General features: G+C 38.7%; 1 protein-coding gene across 1 annotated transcript; it reads left to right on the top strand.

Moving 5' to 3' along the window:
• The first annotated feature begins 533 nt into the window (after positions 1–533).
• LOC112398476 (beta-defensin 127) lies at positions 534–9,358 on the top strand. Its single transcript, XM_024743053.1, is given in 4 exon segments — positions 534–582; positions 2,169–2,306; positions 2,309–2,340; positions 9,215–9,358. Coding segments are annotated over 4 exon segments (363 nt in total).
• Positions 9,359–11,199: the final 1,841 nt, after the last annotated feature.

The following is an 11,199-nucleotide window of genomic DNA, read 5'->3' as shown; positions in this document are numbered from 1 at the left end:
TGAAAATTTGATTGTAGTCATCCTTTTAATCTTCCATCATTGTATATTGCTTGTCTGTAAATTTAGCTAGGATATAAGAATAAAAATCAGCTACCATTTGGACTGGCTGAAGTGATAGACCCAATACCTAGAGACCTAGACTTAGCTGAATGCAGTCAATGGAATAGGCTTCATTTATTCTATTTCCTTATTCATTCCTAGAAGTGAGTACCTGTCTACCTTGGTCTATCTGGGCAGACAGCCAAAGTAGAGAAAGCACAGAGTTTTCTCACCAGCAGTCTACAGCCTACAGAATGGCATCAGGTGTGATGGGATGGAACACACTGTGTCTCTGAATTCCATGTGTGGGTAAAGTGGGTAAACAAATTTCCTGTGCCTGCCCACGTGATAAAAAGTCCACAGTTCAGAAGTTTAGGGGCACGCTTCGTATTATAGCATCTGTTCTGGTTCAGTGCATAAGAATCTAAGTCTCTGAGGGAGATGACATAGTGGACCAAGAGCCTTGGCTGTCACCTCCTCTTGGGAGCCTGGCCATGAGGTTCCTCCTGATCCTTGCAATTCTGCTGTTCCAGAACTTCACAGGTAATCCAGAGATTTCCAAGGGCTGACTCAGACCACGCTGGTTATATAGAGGTGAGCGTAGCTGCCTTCCAGGGGCTCACTCAAATCAACAATGGATGGAGTACTTTCAAGAACGCAAGAGAATTTTATAATTCACAGTAGGAAGAGATAGGGCCCTAAGGATGGCTGAAGTCCATCCAATGTCATCAGAAATTCCCTCTTCCTGAGCCTTCTACTGTGCTACTGTTTTTAAAAAAGGAGTATTCATAGAGCTGGAATAAGTCATAATTTCCTCTGAGAAGGACTCATTACAGAAAGACATAAGACCAATATCTGGGGATGCCCTTATTTCTTTGGATACAGATTTTACTCTGGCACCCAGCCATATTTTCTTCCAATCTCATACTGTAGATATATTTTCATCTATTTTACTACAGTGTGTGAACAGTGGAAGGAGAACAAACTTTGGATTCAGGTTTTAGAAACATGCCTTCAACATCTACTAGTTTATCGACTTTGGATAAAAGGTGAAGACTGGCTGAGCCTTAATTTCCTCATTTGTGGAGATAATGACACCTGGCTCATAGGGGATTTATTAAATGACAAAAACGTGTAAAACTTCTAGCACAGGGCTTGGCACATACTAAAAACTTAAAAATTAGCTTCCTTTCCTCTTTCAAAATCAGACCCCTTATATTTGCCCCATATTATAGGAATAATAATGGTCTACCTGTAGCCCCTTAAACTCCTAAGAATCAAAGGAATCTCTAGAACCTGGTGTTGGAGGCTGCATCTTTGTTCTCAGTCTCATCCTCTGGGGTTTATTCCAGAGGATAGTACAAGCCCCGAAGCCAAAATGTGAACATCCTGAACTCTTAGATTATTGAAAATATTTAGGATCACTAAAGTAGACATATCAAGGTGAGCAGAGGTCTGGAGAAATTCTTTCCTCTGGAGATAGAAAGAGAATGAGAGGTCATAGAGGGATAAAACAAACCCAAGACTGGTTCTATGTGATGACATAGAAGCCAAAAGAAGATATGCATTGACAAAATGCATTGACAAAAATGTACAATACTGAGAAGTAATGAGGGAGGAAGAAAGTTGAGGGTAAAAATATCTGACTGGACCAAAAAAAAAGTCATTCTTGACCATGGTAGCAAGTATGAACCCAAGAGCAGAGTCTGATTCAGACATAAATACCTAGTAACAAATTATTGTATTCCAAGCAGTGGTAGGGAAGTAGTACTCTGGAAGCATTCAAATAGAGGCAGATTTTCTGAGGTTCTCAGATGGAGCATAGTTCCATGGCCTGAAATCAAGGATTCAGCTCCTTTATTTTCCCAAATAAGATCTGTTGCTCTTGGTGAAGTCCATCAGATGTAGGATGGAAACCCAAAACCTTAGAGGAATAAAATATGAGTGATCAGTTAGACATAAACACTGAAGTTCACCCTGTTGGAGAATCCTCTGTGGAATATTACTGGTATATGTTCTGTGGGTCTCCCATATACTTTATCCCTACAAACATTCTCTGTCTTCCCTATGACTAAAGTTGCCTTTTGTTTCAAACACTGACCTTGGCCTATTGTTCTTTATGTGCGCAGTAACCAAACAACTTAAGAAATGCTGGGGTGAATACATACGAGGATTCTACAGGAAAATATGCAAAACAACAGAAATACATGAAGTACTATGTGAAAATGGGAGATATTGTTGCCTCAGTATCATGGAACTGGAAGCACTTAAAAATTTACCAGAACACCTCGTCCAAAGCCAGTGACATGCATTTACTTTTCCACAAGAGTATTATGCATACGAACAGAATTATACAAACTCCAAAAAAAGTTTACATCAATCAAGCACAATTTTCTGTTAGTTTATTTCTCAACCTATTCCAATAAACTGAGGGGAAGAGGTCCACTTCCTCTCCCTTCTTGTTCCTAGATCTCAGTCTAATGAATCTCATTGCCAGTTTTCTGACTCATTGTTCTTTAACCAGAGGTTGAACATTCAATATATCATATGATGAACTGATAAGGACAACTCAGAACCTCCCCTTGAAAAGAGGATACAACCAGTACACTAAAAAATCTATAACATGGAAGACTAGAAGGAGAAACTCAGGAAAGTAGACCTGTAATTCAGGAGAGGGAAATATGAAGCTGAATATTCAGAAAAATATGTGAGTTTAGGATTAAAGTTGTGCCTTGTGAAATGTGTAGGATTTCAACAGGTGAGTGTTAGTAGAGAAGGTAATTTGAGTGAAAAAGATGAAATCAACAAATGGAAGGAAATTAGAAAAGACAGGACATTTTAGGAGAATATACATGCATTTTTTTGGTTTAAGAATAGAGTACCCGGGCTTCCCTGGTGGCGCAGTGGTTGAGAGTCCGCCTGTGATCCCAAAAAAAAAAAAAAAAAAAAAAAAAAGAATAGAGTACCCAAAGTTGAACTATGGGGAAGTCTAATTTCCTTAGCTCCTGTGTAAAAGCAGTGAGCTGGGAAGATAGAGAAGAATAACATTCCACTATTATGGAGCTCACCATATAAGGTGGAGGCAGACATAAATATGTAACTCTAAGACAAAGTTTTTAGTTGTTTCTTTGCTGTTGTCGTTGTTTAGTGTGTTACCACTAGTAACACATCCTTTACTGAGGTGACTGGAGCCCTTAGGTGTTTGGAGGAAATGTAAAGGACCTAGGAACTGGTCTGAATTGCAGTATTGTATGAGATTTTGTTGCTGTCTTGATATGCAAGATAACATAATGACTATCCATTTATATACTCAACCTAATTCTTAAAATTATACCTTTTGGATGTGATTAACATGACAATTTTCTTTCCAACTACTTTTCACACTTATTTTTCAGTTTTGTTTCTTATATTATTTCACCACTGTAGTATCCATCATGAATTTATGGTATGTGTTCTCTTAATTATCCTCTTATCTCCTGTCCTAGGGCTGGGGCAGGGGAATATACAAGATGAGCCTAAAGTATCTCGTAGTGCCATAAAGTAAGCACACGCTTTAAAAATCAGAAGGATGCTAACACACCATTGTAAAGCAAGTATACTCCAATGAAGATGTTAAAAAAAAAATCAGAAGGATGGGGCATATTAATGGGACATAGGAGTCACTTTGAAAGAGCTTTGAATGACCAAAATGGGGACAATTTGAGCAGTAAGATAAATAACATAACATTGGATTATAATACAAAGTAGAAGCTAACATCCATGAGTCCATACTGATATGAATAAATAAATAAATAAATAAATGGATAAGAAGAGACAGATTTTCTGTACAGAAGAATTCCAAGTAATTTATGTAAATACTTCTTCCCCAAGGAGGTGGGGCTTCACCTCCCTCTCCCTTGAATATGGGCTGTGCTTAGTGACTTCCTTCCAAAGAGTAGACTACGGAAAGGAGTAAAAGGGTGACTTTAGAATGGGTAAACTTCATAAAATCATGTTTTAGATTTTATGGAAAAATCACACAGATAGCATGAACATGTGATGTGATACAAATGGCACTTCACCTTTGTCGTCTTCCTCCCAAAAACCCATAACCCAGTTTAACAATGAGAAAAACCCAAACTGAGTGGCATTCTGCAAAATATCTGACCAATACTCCTCCAAATTGTCAAATTCATCAAAAACAAGAAATTTCTGAGAAACCGTAACAGACCAGAGGAAGATAAAGAGACATGACAACTAAAGGTAATGTGATATTCTGCATGATCTCCCAAAACAGGAAAAGGAGGTTAAAGAAAAACTACTATAATAAGGGCAGAGCTTAGTTAATAACAATGTACTTAACTGTGACTAAGGCATCATGGTCTTGTAAGATGTTAACAATAAGGAAAACTGGATGAGGAGTATACAGGAGCTCTCTGTACTATCTTTGTATTACTTTTCTATAGATAGAAAACTGTTCTAAAATTAAAAGTTTATTTAAATTAAAAAACTAAACACTGGCTTCCCTGGTAGCACAGTGGTTGAGCGTCCACCTGCTGATGCAGGGGACACGGGTTCGTGCCCCAGTCCAGGAAGATCCCACATGCCGCGGAGTAGCTAGGTCCATGAGCCATGGCCGCTGAGCCTGCGCGTCCGGAGCCTGTGCTCTGCAACAGGAGAGGCCACAACAGTGAGAGGTTCACGTACCGCAAAAAAAAAAAAAAAAAAAAAAACTAAACACAAAATCAATTTGGCAGGAGTCTCTGTTTTCCTATTTATCCAAGAGCCTTCATATTATACCGTCATTAAACATTTGATGGAATCAACTAAGATTCAACTCTTTATAGGAAGTATACAAATTATAGGTTGTTTCTTGAAGACTTAAAGGACAATTCTTATTTTCTATTTCTTTTAGTTAGCTTTTGTATTTTTGCTTTATTATTTTTCCTATTTTGTTAAGATTTTCAAATGTATTTCCCTAAAATTATTTGTAAAGTCTTCTTTTTCTTTTTAACGTCTGTAAGGTATATAGTGGTGTTACTTTTTTGTTTCACCATTGTCTGTGTCTTCACTTTTTTCTTGATGTCTCACCATTCACTTATTAATTTGATAAGTCTTTACAAAAAACAAATTTTCTTTATTAATTTTTGTTTAGTTTCCATTTCTTTAAGGTCTTTATTAATGTTTTTATTTTCACTTATTTTTCAAACAACTTCACATGCAATAATATCACGTTTTAAACGTGTAATATAATGTCTTATTTCTACTTTGTTAGTTTTAATATGCCTTTTTTCTAACATTGTTAGATGACGTTTACCTCTCTTATTTTTAGCCTTTCTTCATTTCATACATGAGCATTTAAAATATTTGTTTATTTTTTTATTTTTGGCTGCGTTGGGTCTTCGTTGCTGCACATGCGCTTTTTCTCTAGTCTCAGTGAGCGGGGTCTACTCTTCAGTGGGATGCGCGGGCTTTTCATTGCGGTGGCTTCTCTTGTTTCAGAGCACGGGATCTAGGCCCACGGGCTTCAGTAGTTGTGACTCATAGGCTCTAGAGTAGAGGCTTAGTAGTTGTGACACACGGGCCTAGTTTCTCTGTGGCATGTGGGACCTTCCCACACCAGGGCTCGAACCCCTGTCCACTGCATTGGCAGGCAGATTCTCAACCACTGTGCCACCAGGGAATCCCCACATACATGAACATTTTAAAGCTATAGATTTCCCTCTCTACATAGCTTTAGCAATATCCCACAAATTTTTAGCATATAGTATGTTCATTATTGTATTAAAAACCTTCTTATTTTTCTTAGATAAGAGTACATAAATAGAATTTACATTACATGAGGACTATGGGGACAAACATTGACCATGAAATTTTCTCAATTGTAATTGCAAATACAGTAATATTGCTTTAATTATATGTAAACAAAATCAACGAAACATCAAAACTTAAAACAAACAGAACATATACACAGAAACATCTACACACTTGTCCTTCATATAGTTTGTTTTCAGTATGATCCTCTGTCTTGCCATGAACTTTTATGTGGCTTAAAACTAGCATTTATGTCATAGAGTGTTCTGCTGTGATTTACGTCATAGCAGAATACTCTATGACCTAAATCACAGCAAGATCCTTGAAGATCCCACATGCCGCGGAGCGGCTAGGCCCGTGAGCCGCGGAGCGGCTAGGCCCATGAGCCTGCGTGTCCAGAGCATGTGCTCCGCAACGGGAGAGGCCACAACAGTGAGAGGCCCACGTACCGCAAAGAAAACAGCTTTTGCACAGCAAAGGAAACCATAAGCAAGACCAAAAGACAACCCTCAGAATGGGAGAAAATATTTGCAAATGAAGCAACTGACAAAGGATTAATCTCCAAAATTTACTAGCAGCTCATGCAGTTCAATAACAAAAAAACAAACAACAAAATCCAAAAATGGCAGACCTAAATAGACATTTCTCCAAAGAAGATACAGATTGCCAACAAACACATGAAACAATACTCAACATCATTAATCATTAGAGAAATGCAAATCAAAACTACAATGATGGGGCTTCCCTGGTGGCACAGTGGTTGAGAGTCCACCTGCCGATGCAGGGAACACGGGTTGGTGCCCCGGTCCAGGAGGATCCCACATGCCGTGGAGCGGCTAGGCCCGTAAGCCGTGGCCGCTGGACCTGCGCATCCGGAGCCTGTGCTCCGCAACAGGAGAGGCCACAAGTGAGAGGCCCGCGTACCGCAAAAAAAAAAAAAAACTACAATGAGATATCATCTCACACAGGTCAGAATGGCCATCAACAAAAAATCTACAAACAATAAATGCTGGATAGAGTGTGGAGAAAAGGGAACACTCTTGCACTGTTGGTGGGAATGTAAATTGATAAAGCCACTATGGAGAACAGTATGGAGGTTCCTTAACAAACTACAAATAGAACTACCATACCACCCAGCAATCCCACTACTGGGCATATACCCTGAGAAAACCATAATTCTAAACAAGTCATGTACCACAATGTTCATTACAGCTCTAAATACAATAGCCATAGAGAATGAACTTGAGGATATGGGGAGGGAGAAGGGTAAGCTGTGACAAAGAGAGAGAGTGGTATGGACATATATACACTATCAAACATTAAATAGATAGCTAGTGGGAAGGAGCCGCATAGCACAGGGAGATAAGCGTGGTGGTTTGTGACCACCTAGAGGGGTGGGATAGGGAGGGTGGGAGGGAGGGAGACGCAAGAGGGAAGAGATATGGGAACATATGTATATGTATAACTGATTCACTTTGTTATAAAGCAGAAACTAACACACCATTGTAAAGCAATTATACGCCAATAAAGATGTTAAAAAAAAAACCTGGCATTTATTTTTCTTTTATATTGACCTCTGTTATGATTCTTCTAGTCCTGGACTTTCTACATCAGTAAATTTTTTACAGTTTTTTTTACTTACAAAAGTTTGCTAATTAATACCATTATCTATTAACAATTTCTCTTTGTCACCATCATTTCAAAAGTGGAAGAAATTTTACCACCAAGAAAGATGTATAAACGACATAGTAGGAAAAAAAGTCAGATTTTTAACTAAATTCATCCAATTTCTTAAAATATCATTGCATTATTCTAATTTTTCTAATTTTATTACAGACTGGTTTAAACTGGTTTAAACTTTATTATGAACTACATTGGGGTACATGGATCCTTTTAAGAATTCAATTATTTAGTTTTTAAATTCTCAAATTTACAATTTATATAATTACTGGTACTCAGTGGGCAGTAGACCTCTATGGTGTATCTACTGCACTATGTCTTGTCTTCTATAATAACTCTGAATCTAAACTTCCCTTCAGTTATTTTTTTTTTCTATAGTTAGGTGTGGAAGGTGTTTGCTTACCTGTTTCCTCTATTTTAATAAATAATATATACTGCACAGCCTAATGGTTAGTGTTTTTGTCATTTTTCATCTGCTTGTGACAGATGGACTCTTGGTCTGCTCTTGAACTCTGATAATAGTGATAGGCAATACCCATTCAACGATCATTATGTCAAAATACACTCAATAGTTCTGGAAGTTTCTAGACAATCTTTCCATTTTTTGGAAGCTTGAGATCAATCCCACAGCCCTGTCCCACATGAGAGTCCTGTCACCAGTAATAACGTGTCTAAAGATTCCAGTAAAAATGTTAGATTTTAATATAATGTATAAACTATTATATTAAATATAAATGATTTCAATAAACCATTTTTAAACGAGAGATTATAAGATTGGATTAAGGGCTTCCCTCGTGGCGCAGTGGTTGAGAGTCCGCCTGCCGATGCAGGGGACACGGGTTCGTGCCCCGGTCCGGGAAGATCCCACCTGCTGCGGAGCGGCTGGGCCCGTGATCCATGGCCGCTGAGCCTGCGCGTCCGGAGCCTGTGCTCTGCAACGGGAGAGGCCACAACAGTGAGAAAAGATTGCATTAAAAAAGAAGTCCTAACTATTTGCTGACTACCAAAAAAGCTCTTTAAATATTAAAAAAAGTAGATAAATTTTTTTAAATTACATATAACATTAATTAAAAGAAAGCTGAAGTGGCTATATTAATACTGGGCAAAGTAGATTGCAAAACAAGGAATATTAGCAGGGATAAAGAGGGACATAAAGAAGTTAGTTTGCCAAGAAAATATAACAACACTAAATGTGAATGCAGCTAAGAATAGAACTTCAAAATAAAAACTGGTGGAACTAAAAGGAGAAATAGAGAAATCCTCAATTATATTTGGGGATTTCAACACTCCTCTCTCCATATATTTCTCAACGTATTGTTCTCCTCTTAATCATCACTTTCTTCCTGCTTTACTCGCATTTAATTTTCTTTTTAAAAATTTAGGTTTTTTATCTCAATAATGTACAGCCTCTAAATAAATGCAGGAAAAGTGTTTGAAACGTTCAATATTTATTTACGAGAAAACCTACAGACAATGTGTCTCTTTATTGCCTGCACCCAGGCTGACCCATCTGACCAGCAGTTTCCCTACTGGTTAATAAAGTGAACCACAAAAAAAGTCATTTTTCATCAAGTTAAAAAGAATGTTAGTACATTCCACAATCTGAACAACCACAGTGCACTGATAAACCAGCTCCCAAGGTGGCGATGCGGACCTGATTTAAAGTATTTGCTAATTTCCTTGTGTAAATTCTCCCACATAGCTTATTTCAAGCTATAACGTGAAGTCACTGAATATGGAGTTGGAAAGAGATGCTCACACTTGGCTCTATCTACTCAGTACAAGCCAACAGCAGCGCACTGCTCCCCAGTATGCTAATGCAGCAATCAGCGCCTGTTGTTACTAAGAGCCAGGCAGCTGCCGCTGCTGCATGAACATGGCCTCTTGGCTCCTCTGACTGAAGGAGCTTTCCGGAGCCTGGCAGACAGCAGTGTTAACTGCACTCCTACACAACCTGGATGCCAGGATGCATATCGTGTGGTCAGTGCACACAATCCTCATGCACTCCCACCCCCCAGGTGAGGCAATCATACTAGGTTCCACGTCTGGAGGGCATGCTGGGAATCAAGCCTCAGGAAACAGTGAGTGAATGAAAGAAGTGACCTCAGAAAACTCCTGAGATGCAGTCAGGACTGGGGGCTAAAGTGTGCATAAGCATGTCAGTGAATATGTGCAAGTTCTGAATGTGTGTGATCTTGTGTGCAGTAATGGGTTGAAAACAACCAATCACATGAGGCAGTCTTGGAGGGGAAAGTGTCTTAGAGTCAGAAGATGTCCCTTCCTCCGTTTCAGGCCACTAGAGTTATAGTTCTAGCCTGCACAGGGAGGTGGAAGGATAAAATCTTTGAACTGGATACAAGACCGGAATTTTGGAAAAAAGTGGACAAAACTTTGTAGAATCCAACCAGGACATAAGTTGTCAGGAAACACTACCCAGCATAAAAGGAGAATTTAATATAGCTCAGCTAGGAAGAAATCATATCTATACACATATATAATGACATAAAAACATTTATGAGAAACTTTAATAAACTATCTTTTTTGCCATGGCACACTCATTATACCTTCCAATAATGCAATGTCAACTCCTATTAATGTTCCCTTTGCTTCATAAAGTCCCGCCAGTCACTGTCTCCCCAAACCCTCTTGCTACTAGTTGAAGAAGCAATTAACACATGCTTGAACTAACTTAAAAATGAAAGTGGTGCTTAAGTTAAATAGTAAGTAGAGGGATTTTTAAAGGACTCTATGGGGAAAGGATACAGAGAGAGAATTCAATGCATAGAAAACATCCTGCACTGAGGCCCTGAATTAGAAGGAATACGGTATATTCCCCCAAAATGAGGCTTGTGGGCAAAGAACAAGAGAAAGGATGATGTTGGAGAGTTACTTATTAGGCTAATAGACCATGTTAAAGCTTTTGATCTTTAACTGAAGAGGAATCGGAAGCCATTAAATATTCTAAGCAGGGAGTGATGTGGTCAGGTCTGCACTTTTTAAATCACATTGTACTGAATGCATAAATGTGTTGAAACTGGGAGTAGCTATGGAGAGAACAGAGAAAAGGTTATCACCATGGGCCAGGTGAGAGGTGGTCTGGACCAGAATCAAGGTAGTGAAGATGGAACAAAGTGGGTAGATTCAAGAGCTATTTAGCAGCAATAATCATTGGATGTGGTGGGAGTGAGGATGACTAACTCCCTGGTTTCAGCCCACAGTGATATGAGAAAGTGGGTTATGGTGGTATCAAGCACTGAAGGATAGTCTATATCCTTGTGTTTCCTCATTATCACAACTCCAGCTTCTCTTCGAAGCCCCTTAAATGAATTCTGGAAGCTATGGATTGAACCTGTGGTATAGTTATATTATGGCACATAGAATTGATAGTGAGGGCTCAGTGAGATCCTAACGATATACCAAGATGGCAGTAGGATCCCACATTTGATGCATATAGTGACTCTGTTGAAATAATAAATATTTTTTTCTTTATTTAATGACTATAGATGGTGCTGATTCTGCTTTCTTCAATATAGTCACGAAAGTCATCTACTGCCTCTTCCCAGAATCCACTGACCTTGCTACCATTTCATACCCCAATTCACTTTTTCCCCTTATCTAGCCCACTCGTGGAGGGAAAGGAGACTGTCTTTTCTATGTCTAGGAATACGGTGTGATTGGACATGAATT

Source organism: Neophocaena asiaeorientalis, unplaced genomic scaffold (assembly GCF_003031525.2).
Source record: "Neophocaena asiaeorientalis asiaeorientalis breed wild unplaced genomic scaffold, Neophocaena_asiaeorientalis_V1.1 scaffold82, whole genome shotgun sequence".
In the NCBI taxonomy this organism is placed as follows: Eukaryota; Metazoa; Chordata; class Mammalia; order Artiodactyla; family Phocoenidae; genus Neophocaena; species Neophocaena asiaeorientalis.
The sequence above is the reverse complement of the archived record's forward strand: the minus strand, read 5'-3'. Positions and strand labels throughout refer to the sequence as shown.